The following is a 13,662-nucleotide window of genomic DNA, read 5'->3' as shown; positions in this document are numbered from 1 at the left end:
GGCAACTGCCCCACGTGGGTTTTGAACTCGCAACCAAGAGGTGGGGTTGGTAGTTCGAAACCCATGCGAGGCAGTTGCTCAATCAAGGGCCTTTATGTAAATATAACGTAGTTACATATCATTCAGGGCTTCGTTTTTTATCGATTGCCAGTTACAAATCTGAAATAAAAATAAAGGGCAATAACTCTTTCAAAAGTTGTCCTACAATAATTTGGATAATCAAGCTGAATATTATGGTTATATCACGCAATGGTATTTTATTTGCATGCAATTAATTATAATTTTGTTTGATCACAATATTTTCATGTCCGTTTCCAGCCACCATACATGAATAAATATGTTCGTAATTTGTAAAAAAAATATATATCGTACCTCGGTCTTATTAATACTAATTTAGTATTTATAAGGCCGAGGTACGATACATATTTATTTTTTACAAATTAAGCATGCGATTGTAATACAATAATTTACTCGTCTATAATAAACATTTAAATTAAAAACATCATATATGCATGTCCACAAGTACCTGTGGTGCGATGTACATTTACTTGAATTCCGGATAAAGAGTTACGGTGTTTTTTATTTGTTCTTTATTTACAATCTCCTTGACTTTTTCTAAACAAATAAATTCCTCCGCGATTATTGTTGTTATCTTATATAGATTCCTACAAATTTAAAGCAGAAGTGAGAAAAATAGATGTTTAGATTGCAATAATGCCGTAATCTTGCAGTTGTTTTAGTTCTTGAACAGCTATGATTGTATGGCTTTGAATATTGAACTTTATTTTGTCGTATAAACTTCCAGTAAGGTGTTGTTTGGTTACTCACAGACAGAAGAAACGTGTTTGAACCAAGATCAGAAGCATGAGTCAGTTTCCAGAATAATCTAGGAGGCCTATATCATTTTTGTTCATATCAACTGTAAACAACTATTGAGTAGACGGACATTTTGACAGAAAGGTATTTATGCGTGATTTTTGTTCCTGAACATTTCTATTTACCAGGTATATTCAATTCTGATGGTTATATTATTTTCAGCGAGTTAGAATGACATTTGTATCTGGTAATTAGATACTCTAACATAAGAGTTAAAATTATCTGTATATAGTACATATCGAGGATAATCTTAACTTCGGACTGTTAATAACCAGATACAAGTGCCTGTGGTTAGTGCATTATCATAGCCTAGTCTTACAAGTAGGAATTTAAATTTCTGATCACGACTAATTTATCATATAAGACAAGACTTGTCCCTGTGGTTATATTTACTACCCGTAACCGTGTACATAAAAGATTCATTCGTCATCTTATGAAATACCCTGTCAGAAAGAGCAGGGGAAACATACTCATGTCGAGTGCCCCGACAGGAATCGAACCTGGGTCTCATGCGTGATAAAGGTGACACTAGCTCATGAGCCAACGCGTACGCAGCATGCTCTGTCAGCTGAGTCACAGAGACTGTATTTAACTCTATGTACAAGCTACACTGGCCCACTCACAGTACAGGGTCACATTACATAGATTGTTATACTTATTGTTAGAACGTTCAACACGTGTGGTATAAATTATTATATCGGCACTAGCTAGTACTTATGACATAATTCCTTGTCTATCCAGGGTCGTACATACAAGATTGGAAAGTGTCTCTATGTCAAGTATGTGTTTGTAAGGACGTAGCGTGCGAGATAACATGGAGTTTACACAACCTTATTGTCCCACTTTTATCAAAAAAGTCTCGTCCAATTGTTTCAATTTTTGAATCTGCTAGAGGGCTCAAAGTGGTGCCCATTTTAGTGGCCATGGCACCTTAAATTCAGCGTGGCCAGTTATTGACCTATAAGGCACCTGTGTGCATGCATGGCCACTAAAAAAATGTGTAAATTTGTGATTTGGTTAATCTTTCAAAGGTTGCAGTCAATACTAAAATGACATTCACAATGAAAAAATTACAGACAGATGTTATACTGATCAAAAGAATTAAGATTTTTTTTTTTATCTAAGACAACTACATGCAGGCCAGGTGACTAACTTTTCCAATTGACGCCCAGATTTTATGACTTGGTAGCCAAATAGGCCACCTGGTAAAAATGTCCACTTTGAGCTCTTTGTAAAAAGCTGAATATTTTTTTTTTAGAGTAAGGAGATAGTTTTTAGAGGGAGTTGAGAATAGAGTTTAAAGATGGTTATATTAGAGACTTTGAGAAGGTGTTGATAGTCTAAAGGTAGGTCTTATCTATAAGGAGACTAGAAGGTTTTATGAGTCATGCTCTCTATAGAGAGTTTGGAAAAAATGTGTGTAATTATAGCTTAGTTTTGTTTCATAGCTTGGTTACCTGGTAGTAACCATTTGTGGTGCAGTCTATAGAAAACTCTGGAGTGTAGTGATTCGTTTAGGAATTACTTCTAAAGAAGGAATTGGAGTGCATTCTATTTACTTCTACTGGAAATTATTTGATTTAAGTTGTTTCTTGTTTATTTTGAAACTATTTTTGAATTTATACCTGCTACCCCTGGAGAATATAATGGATTGGATTTAATATGTCTTGATTGACAAGTACTTTGAATAAACTTAATATTTTAATAAAACTTTGAAGGAATTTTATATAAATGTGTATGTTTTAATTTGCATTGAATAACATAACTATTTTGTGTCAGAAGACTAAAACCTAACGACATGGTATAATACTTTTCACAGATGGCTAAGGTAATCGCACAGCAGACTTTTGATGATGTGGTGAGAGAGAATATGGAGGAATTTGGAATGGATGCTGACGAAGCAATAGATGATGCTGTTCAACAATTTGAGTCACAGGTAAAAATATCTATTAAATTGTTCATTTGAATATAGATTTATAAATGTCATTTGGCTCCTAGCTTCACTAACTAGTTCTAGAAGGATTAAATAGCTATATAATATATTTAGAACTATATTCATTATTTGGCATATATCTAATACGGGGTAGTGGTTTTCTAATTAGATAATGCATCTTATTCTTGTTCTTCTGGAATTCATATATACCCATACTTATTTCCCTTTTGAAAATGTTGAATTATAGAATTATATTAATAGTTTATACTGCCTGGCTTATTATATAAAACTGTCATCATTAGGTCAATATTATGGTTTTCATTCAACAGGGTGTCAACCTCAGTAATATTGTACAAGATTCAAGACTGTTTTCTGGACAAGGAGATGCTGCTGAACACCCAGTTGTATCTGCCATCAAAAACTTGAAGATCTCTCTTGACAGCGAAGAATCTACAACGGCAGAAATCACAGACTGTATAGTAATGATCCGAGCCGAATGCGATGTTGATCTGTCGAGGCGATGTCTAGCTGGGAACAACCAAGCTTACCCAGCATTGATACAGGCATTAGAAAAGTTTCTTACAGATGACAAAATGCTCCAAAAGGCTTTACTGACCCTGTTGTCTCTTACGAATGGTCAGCCAGATTTGTTGGATGATCATGGCTGTTCTTTATTAATGGAAATGCTGGACAGTTTTAAGGACAATGAGGATATTTTGTATCTGACAGTTGGTCTTATAAGGAATACATGTACAAAGCATGAGGAAAACAGACAGATGTTTGTAAAGAAAAAACTTATTTCAAAATTATCTGATGTGTTGAACAGGCATAAAGGGAGTGAAAAAGTGGTGATAGAGACATGTGGAGCACTTCGAGTGCTCACCTTAGATGATGATATTAGAGTGCCGTTTGGCCAGGCGCATGAAAATGCAAAATCCATTGTGACAGAAGGAAATGCTTTAGAAACAATTCTGAATTTGTGTAAAGGTAAATCATTAATTGCAAAACATAAAAAAAAATAGATTAAATGAATAAATACATTTATGTATTTCTTCATTTAATCTATTAACATATTTATTCATTAAATCTATTTATTTATTATTATTTTTTTTATGTTTTGATAAAAAAAATTCCTGGACAAAAAAATCCTCAAAAAGTGACAGAAGTATTAAATGATACCTGTTTTGTACATGCTTGCAAAACTATATTCAATAGAGCAATTTAACTTTTCAGAGATATGTTTTAAGATTTTGTAAATTGACTTTGATTTTAAATACAATTCCAAACATTATAAGGTAACCAGGTATTTTCTAGCATAGTTACCTTTGCTAAAACAAAATGTAGCTGTGTTATATATTGAGTTTAACAACTATCATATTTTACCATTTAAAAAAAAAAAAAATTTTGATATTGGAAAACATAATAGATAGCTGGTGAATGTCTATGTATATATATATATATATATCTGTACTTTTCAGATTACTCTGACAACCCTGGTGTTCTGAAGGAGCTGTTCTCCACACTGGCCAAGTTGGTGGTGAGGTCCGAGTTCTGTAAGGCGGTGATGGATATGGGAGGACTTGACTTTATCCTGAGAGCGTTACAGAGCTGTGTTAAAGACAAGGTGAGGTTTGATAACTTTTGCGGTATCATCTTTATGTTATATTAAGGTACATTGACTTGAATGTTGCAAAAGTCTGAAAATTACATACAAAAATAGTGATTGAAGCTGTCAAGCATTTTTTTATCATGAGAGTGATTGCTTTTACACAAGACTTAGTGTACCTGATAGAATTATTGATTCCTTGTAAAGAATGAAATATGTTTTTTGAGGTCCTACACTTTCACCATATATTATGGCCTCTTATGAATTTCCTTCCAGGCTATTAGAAAAAAAAGTTAGTAAGAGTTATTTAACTTGTTTCTGTAACTAGAGAAGAATCTGGAGGAACCAACGTTATGCAAAAAATGACCTTGTATATGATATACATTTCATTGTGTGCTGATTGAATAATATAGTTTACTTTTTATATTACCTTGATCAATTTGTAAATAAGCTGTTTTGGCAAATAGCAAACATACTATTTTCTTAAAAATTAAAAAGCACTTATTCAGCATATTGTAATTAATTTTTCTTTGTTTTCATGGTAAATACTCAAATGTGATTTGTCGAAAAATTCTTTTCATTCTTCTATGAAAGAAATTTCGAGAATGGCGCGAAAAATGTGACGTCACAATACGACAATTGACGTTGCGTATTGATTTGAGAAAAAGAATCCCATTTAAAACCAGTAAAATTGTACATAAAACATGTTTTAAATTAGAAAATCATTTTCAAAAATTAATTATAAGCGTTGATGTCATTTATTTTTTAGTTTCATCGGGGTATGAAACAAATTTTGTTTGCAAACTGTATGAATCTGCTTCGCTACGCGGATTCATACAGTTTGCAAACAAAATTTGTTTCATACCCCGATGAAACTAAAAAAAAATTACATCAATGCTTAAGTAACATAAATTTTATTTTCTTCATACCAGAAATACAGGTTTATTTTTCCTACTTCTGTTTGTTTTTGTTTCCAGGGAGTTGTGAGGCAAGCTCTTGGTCTCATCAAAGCTTTGGCAGGGAATGATGAGGTTAAGATCGAGGCTGTGAAGATCAGTGCATTTGAAATTATCCTGGTGGCCATGATTAAACATCAGGCCAACTCAGGAGTGGCAGAATTGAGTTGTGCTACCATAGCAACCCTGGTTCTTCGTAATCCCGCTCATTGTATTACCGTCATCAATCTAGCTGGCCACCAGTCCATCATCCAGGCTATGAAAATACACCCCAAGGAGGGAGGCGTACAGGTATTGCTTTTCATAATTATCAACAGACAACAGAAATGACCCATAGACAACAGTTATCAGTTAAGCAATACTAACACATTTGTTAAAAAGTTGGATAAATGTCAAATTTATACTGAATTAATATGGCAGTATGCACGCTAAACATGTGCCACAAGAGAAACATTCTGTGTAGTATTGTAGAATCATACAATATTATATAAGTGTGTGTAACAGTAAGCCCAGCCATTGAGGTTCTTTCGATAATTCAATTTTTAATTGAGAGCATTGTTTACATGGCTGAAACATGTAAGCAACACTCCCTATTAAAAAATTGGACCATCAAAAGAACCTCATTGGTTAGGTTTGTTGTTTTTATGCACATTACCTGGATTTCCAGCGAGATATCTTGTATACGCCTGTATTCATGACAGATTAATATAGATTTCTATGATTGACTACCTTCTGGGACGTTATGTCTCTATCCCCTCATATCAAATTGCTATAAGTGTTGTATTCGTATGAGGCCACGGTGGCCAAGTGGTTAAGGTGTACCAACACTTTATCACTAGCCCTCCACCTCTGGGTTGCGAGTTCGAAACCTGTGGGGCAGTTGCCAGGTACTGACCGTAGGCCGGTGGTTTTTATCCGGGTACTCCGGCTTTCCTCCACCTCCAAAACCTGGCACATCCTTAAATGACCCTGAGCTAGGACGTTAAACAAAATAAACCAAACTAAACCATAAGTGTTGCATGCTGAGAGACAAAACAAGTACTAAATTGAAAATAATTTTGAAATTGTTCAAAGGAAATAAAGCGAGAGTATGATGCAGTATTTGATGCAGACTTATTTGTTATGTTATAAATGTTTCAGAAACAAGCGTGTAATGCTCTACGAAATCTGGTAGCCAGAACAAGAGAATACTGTGAACCTATACTGGAGTTAGGCGCCGAAGCCTTAATCAACGAAGCCCTCAAAAACCATACATCGTGTGAGGATGATGCCAAGGCTGCCCTTAGGGATCTAGGCTGCAATGTGGAACTGAAGATACGCTGGAAGGGAGAAAATGGATCCTTAGTGCACGATTAGGAGTAGTTCATAGTTAGAAGTGCCTCTAATTTTAATCATGAACTATGCTGAAATAAAACCTGGGAATGTTAAACTTGGCTATATTTAGCATCATAGTACCAATGGTTGGGCTTTTCATGTTCAGAACTTCCTCTATTGCTACGAAAGAGACATCTAGTCGCAATATTCAATCAATGTCATAGTTTATTTCCATTTTGAGAACGGCATGTTGAATTAGACAGGAGTTTATAAAACTCACAAGACTGTTCAGGGATGTGATTCTTACTATTTTCATTGGAATTCCTATATTTTCACTCTTTTTTTTTATATATATGATTTTAAATGTTTCTTTTTTTTACCTCTCTCCTCTCCTTTTATTTAGAGTTTTCTCCTGAATCTCCTGTCACATCCCTGCCATTGTACTGTGCAACAGAACATGCATGTAACAAAAAATAAAAAGGACAGAAACAACACCCCAGTTTTTTCCAAATAATCCATTTGGATGCATCTTATCACTGCTTCTACCACAGAAGTTGCTCATTCAGAAAGGATATGTATTGTCTACATAAATATTTGTCATCAAGCATATACTCAAATACCAAATTTACTTTAAATTTACAACATCTGGAATAACTCTTGAATATTGAAAGTACATGAAATGTAAGAAACTCATTGATAATGTACAAAATTGTGTGTTTTAGAAATTTTGCAGGGATTTTAAATGTTAAAAGTATATTTTGTTTCAATAATAAACTGAATATTAAAATGGGGTTTTAAAGAGTACCTTACACCTTGCAGTGTACATGTATGAATTATTTAATTTTTACTGTCGGCATCTTTCAGAATCAAATGTTCACCAAGATCTTGAGTCTAGGTGAAATATTGCTTTATAACATAAGTGTTCTTTGTATTGTTTATGATTTATAAACACTGTTACATGGAGCATTGTCTTAAGTTATTTTCTATTGTACGTTTTTATAATGTTATTGATTGTTTGTCGTGCTTACTAAGTTATGTCATTAGTAAATAAATTCCAATTATTTTAAGAATTCGATTATTTTTGTTAAAATGATACGATTTTGAATATTCACTGCTCAAAATATCGTCCATTTCCAACAAACAGCATACTGTCAAGAAACGGAAAATTGCCAAAAATACCAATTCACATACCTAATATAACATTTTCACTCCCAAAATGAGATTTCCTGAAAAAAGTGAAAGTAAAATAATCTGGTATATTAAAAAATGTATTGGTATTTCACAATAAACTCATTTGCAAGCAATCATCGATTTGTCAAAAAAGGTTTTTAACCCAAAATATACCTGAAAAATAAAACTTCCCACAATCTATAGGATGTGTTAAGATGCTCCTACTACAGTACGACTATATTAAAGGTTTGGTTGCAGATACTGCTTGAAAACTGATGAGCTAAACACAAAACCTCTCAGTATTCGTAATTCCAGAGTCACTGGATCATAAGTTTTGGATGATACTCGTTAGATGAAGAGTGGGTTGAGATGTCCACTATCGGATCTAACTATATACTGTACCAAGTTTAGTTAATGTTGGCAGGCTGAGCAATACTTTGGCCATTAGTTATTATCGGTCAAATACATTTTAATACCAGCATGAAGTCATCAGGATAATAATGATAAGGTAACCTATGACAAGCCGTTTTGTTTTTATCAGCTAGTTAAACTAGTTAAAACTAAAACCTAACCAGATTTTGACAAACTATTTTTTTGCATCATGTGTTTATTTAGCTGAAGCTAAAATGATGTCATCTTTAGTAAAATAAATGTTTTTTTATTTTCGTTTTACCTAAAGTAAAAAAGTATTTAATTTAAGCTTAATTGGATATTAAAATGACTTGCCATAGTGACCAAGGGAAATCTTTAAACAACATGATTTATTCCCCGGGTTTGTGAGATATACGTATCATAAGGTTCTATATCGGCGTGATGATTTCAATTTCCATTCGAGTTAGCAACACCTCGCTTCCTCGACAGGATGATGCTGTTTTAAGACTAATTATACCCCCGCAACGAAGTTAGGGGGGTATACTGGAATCAGGTTGTCCGTCCGTCCGTCGTCCGTCAACATTTGCTTCAAATAGCTACTAGCCAAAAAGTTCTTATTGCATTTTGACCAAATTTCATCAGAAACAACCTTGGCGGAAGGGGATCAGATTTCCCATAAATGGTGACTCTGACCCCCAAGGGGCCTGAGGGGCGGGGCCCAATAGGGGAAATTGGGGCAATTCCTTTAAACCGCTACTAGTCATAAAGTTATGAATGGATTTGAACCCAATTTGGTTAGAAACATCCTTTGGGGAAGGGGAACAGATTTTGCATAAATGGTGACTCTGACCCCCAAGGGGCCAAAGGGGCGGGGCCTAATGAGAAAATTGAGGTAATTCCTTCAAATTGCTACACGTCACAAAGCTGTCAATGGATTTGCACCCAATTTGGTCAGAATCATTTGGGGGAAGGGGAACAGATTTTGCATAAATGGTGACTCTGACGCCTGAGGGGCCAAATGGACGGGGCCCCATAGGGAAAATAGAGGAAATTTCTTTAAATCGCTTCTAGTCATAAAGTTATGAAAGGATTTGAACCTAATTTAGTCAGAAACATCATTGGGGGAAGGAGAACAGATTTTGTATAAATGGTGACTTTGCCCCCCGGGCGGGGGGGGGGGGGGGGGGGGGGGGGGGGGGGGGGGGGGGCGGGCCCCATTGGGGAAATAGAGGTAATTCCTTTAAATCGCTACTAGTCATAAAGTTATGAATGGATTTGAACCCGAATTTAGTGAGAAACATCCGTGGGGGAAGGGGAACAGATTTTGCATAAATGGTGTTTCTGACCCCTGAGGGGCCAAATAGGCGGGGCCCCATAGGGGAAAAAGAGGTCATTCCTTCAAATCGCTACTTGTCTTAAAGTTATGAATGGATTTAAACCCAATTTAGTGAGAAACATCCTTGGGGGAAGGGGAACAGATTTTGCATAAATGGTGACTCTGTCTCCTGAGGGGCCAAATGAGCGGGGCCCAATAGGAGAAATAGAGGTAATTCCTTCAAATTGCTACTAGTCATAAAGTTATGAATGGATTTGAACCCAATTTGGTCAAAAACATCATTGGGGGAAGAGGAACAGATTTAGCATAAATGGTTATTCTGACCCCTTAGGGGGTGGGGCCCCATAGGGGAAATAGAGGTAATTCCTTTAAATCGCTACTTGTCATAAAGTTATGAAAGGATTTGAACCCAATTTGATGAGAAACATCCTGGGGGGAAGAGGATCAGATTTTGCATAAATGGTGTTTCTGACCCCTGAGGGGCCAAAGGTGCGGGGCCCATAAGGGATATAGAGGTAATTCTTTTAAATCGCTACTAGTAATGAAGTTATGAATGGATGTTCTAAAAACAATTCTTGAGGTCTTCCAGACCCTTAGAGAGTCTTGACTTCGTCATTTCTTTAAAGCAGTTGGGATCCCCACACCATAACCTGTACGTACTGTACGCATTGTTTGAGATTGACAAATAAAACGAATTGAACATGAACATGAACATTATTTTGGCATTTGGTCTAATCCAACCAGGTGAGCGATACTGGCCCCATGGGCCTCTTGTTGTAACTTTGGACAATGCGTGACCTTCCGGTAGGTACATTATTGTAACTTTGGACAATGCGTCGCCTTCCGGCAGGTAGCGGCTGAGCTCGGATAAGTATACTTAGTAACCTAGTGGGTTTCTTGTCATCATTTTCTCAATAAACGAGACATAACATGTGACCATTTCTCATGTATATGGGTGTCTCTGTATCAGGATTTCCGTTTTTAATGGTCCCTGGCATCGGTCTGTTTTTCCTGAGAGTAGCTGTTAAGTTGGTGTAAAAGAATTTCCTTATAATATCCACATGTAAGACAACAGAAATGGAAATATTTCTATCAATATATTTTATATGACTTGGTTGGCACGTACGTTGGAGTATCAAGGCCACTGTAAAAATATTTATCTTGTACGTACATGTTAGTATTTTGTACGCACAACTTATAGTATCTTGTACGTACAGCTTAGTATCTTACATACAACTTATTATTCTGTACGTACAACTTATTATTCTGTACGTACAACTTAGTATTCTGTACGTACAACTTAGTATTCTGTACGTTCAACTTAGTATTCTGTACGTACTACTTAGTATTCTGTACGTACAACTTAGTATTCTGTACGTTCAACTTAGTATTATATACGTACAACTTAGTATTCTATACGTACTACGTACTACTTAGAATCCCGTACGTACAGGCTCAGTATCTTGTACGCACAACTGTATAACTATTGTACGTATAAATTAGTATCTTGTACGTACAGCATAGTACCATGCATGTACAACTTAATAGCTTGTACGCACATATCATTATATTGTATGTACAACTCAGTATATCATAAATATTTTGCAGTGGACCTAATACGCCGCCGTAGACATGTGCCTTTAAGTATCTCAATTTACTATTTGATGATAGTTATTACCTTAATATGCAAGTTTTTATTGTACAAAAAATATTTGGGCCCTTTGCGATGATTTTGACTAGCATGATTTTTTTTTTTTTTTTTTCAATTTTAAATTAAAGAATAGTGAACATATACTGTTAAATCAACCTTTGATAGACATGATGAGAACTGTTAACGGTGAGTTATATATACCTACCTGTTAGATAGGTTCTACATCTCAGAAGTGCAGTTCCTAGATGTATGGAGCAAATGAAGCTGTCACAGAAAACATGGTAACCTTTATTTAGAAGTTCTGACGCGGGCAGCGGGTCATGAACAACATTAGTGCCTTAAATCTCACCTCTTGGTGTCGGGTTAAACTCTTTTCCTCTGTAGACGAACATCTGCATAATGTAACCTGTAGCGGCTTCACACAACATTCAGAACTTAACGCCATATTTAGATGCTTTAGATGGAATATACTGTCGCATGACACTGTGACCTCTACTTCAAACTAACGTTTCATCGACACAGTTCTCTTTTAGGGACCACGTATCGTCTGAACTGGTTAACGTTGTTGATGAATGATAATAAGGGCCGAAACCTGGAGACTGGATCATATGCTGGATGCTGGAAATGAGAATATGTCTATACACATTTAGTTATTATATCTGTCTGAGATATTTTTTTTATCTAAACTCAAGTTTGAAAGGTCAAGTGAGGTCACAAGGTCGCTACTTTTGACAATTTATATGTCTATACAATAGCACTATATGAGACTACTGTGCGCAGGCGCGGATCCAGGAATTTGGGGGGTCCAATCATTTAGTGGTAATGCAAGCCCCAGGACACCCCCCCCCCCCCCCCCCCCCCCCCCCTGGATCCGCTTTTGACTGCATAACTTAAATATAAATACAGCTTATTACCCCACTATGCGTTTTAATGAGTCAAGAGTTTGTTATTATTGGCGTATTTAGTTGGCATGCCATCTAGTACCGACAAATATCGGCACTGGTAACTTCAACACAACCAAACGAAACCTTTTTTTTTTCTTTCAAACTTGTCTAAAATGCACTCAAAGTGATTTTGTTTCCTGTTTTTTCTAATCAACGTCCGTGCTACAACCAAAAACAACAGAACAATGCATCATATGATAATCATATTATACCGTCTGTCCTATAATGGCAATCATGTTGTACCGTCTGTCCTATAATGAAAATCATGTTGTACTGTCTGTCCTATAATGATAATCATGGTGTACCGCCTGTCCTATAATGAAAATAATGTTGTAACGTCTGTCCTATAATGGAATTCATGTTGTACCGTCTGTCCTTTAAAGAAAATCATGTTGTTCCGTCTGTCCTATAATGAAAATAATGTTGTAACGTCTGTCCTATAATGGAATTCATGTTGTACCGTCTGTCCTATAATGAAAATCATGGTTACCGTCTGTCCTATAATGAAAATCATGTTGTTCCGTCTGTCCTATAATGAAAATAATGTTGTAACGTCTGTCCTATAATGGAATTCATGTTGTACCGTCTGTCCTATAATGAAAATCATGGTTACCGTCTGTCCTATAATGAAAATCATGTTGTTCCGTCTGTCCTATAATGAAAATAATGTTGTAACGTCTGTCCTATAATGGAATTCATGTTGTACCGTCTGTCCTATAATGGAAATCTTGTTGTATCGTCTGTCCTATAATGATATTCATGTCGTACAGTCTGTCCTATAATGGAATTCATGTTGTACCGTCTGTCCTATAATGATAGTCATGGTGTACCGTCTGTCCTATAATGATAATCATGTTGTACCCTCTGTCCTATAATGGAAATCGATTTGTTCCTTCTGTCCTATAATGGAAATCATGTTCTACCGTCTGTCTTATTCTACCCTTACATAGCGTATGGAATGTGACATAGAATATTGATGTCATTATGCAGTGCACATATCATCGCAGGTATGTATAAGGAATTCAAAGGTCAAGACAATGGTAGTAACATCAGGACCTACACTAGCTAGTCTATGTAAGAATTTCAGCACTCCGATACACGTTTGATGCATATTATATAAAACAATGCGTTTACATGTTGTTGTTTTTTTCTTCATTACCAAACATTATTATATATCACTGTTGAACCTAATCAGGTATATTAACAGGTTGGGAACCCCACCTGGAAAGTCGAGACTGTCTCAATTTAAAAAGATCTAGTCTATGTATTAATCCAGATGCATTTATTCATTTATATCGATAGGTACCTTTCAAATATTAATGGGGCCGTCTAGTTAACTTTTCCGTAACTCTGGTACCGATTCACACACTTATTAATCCGCTGAGCCTTTTTTTCAACACGTATACGCTAATTTATTAGATGTAAATATATACATTTAGTTATCGAGTGGGTCTAAAGTTTAAACGCATAAACATCGGCTTATATGGATTGTGATTTTGTGTCA

General features: G+C 35.6%; 1 protein-coding gene across 1 annotated transcript; it reads left to right on the top strand.

Moving 5' to 3' along the window:
* The first annotated feature begins 814 nt into the window (after positions 1-814).
* LOC117334454 (armadillo repeat-containing protein 6-like) lies at positions 815-7,027 on the top strand. The gene is made up of 6 exons (XM_033894087.1): positions 815-960; positions 2,696-2,812; positions 3,139-3,796; positions 4,288-4,433; positions 5,393-5,662; positions 6,512-7,027. The coding sequence occupies exons 2-6, from the start codon at positions 2,696-2,698 to the stop codon at positions 6,725-6,727; spliced, it is 1,407 nt and encodes a 468-aa protein (XP_033749978.1). The 5' UTR covers positions 815-960; the 3' UTR covers positions 6,728-7,027.
* Positions 7,028-13,662: the final 6,635 nt, after the last annotated feature.

This window comes from Pecten maximus, chromosome 9, assembly GCF_902652985.1.
Source record: "Pecten maximus chromosome 9, xPecMax1.1, whole genome shotgun sequence".
NCBI lineage: Eukaryota > Metazoa > Mollusca > Bivalvia > Pectinida > Pectinidae > Pecten > Pecten maximus.
Note: the sequence above shows the minus strand (reverse complement) of the source record. Positions and strands in the feature narration are given on the sequence as shown.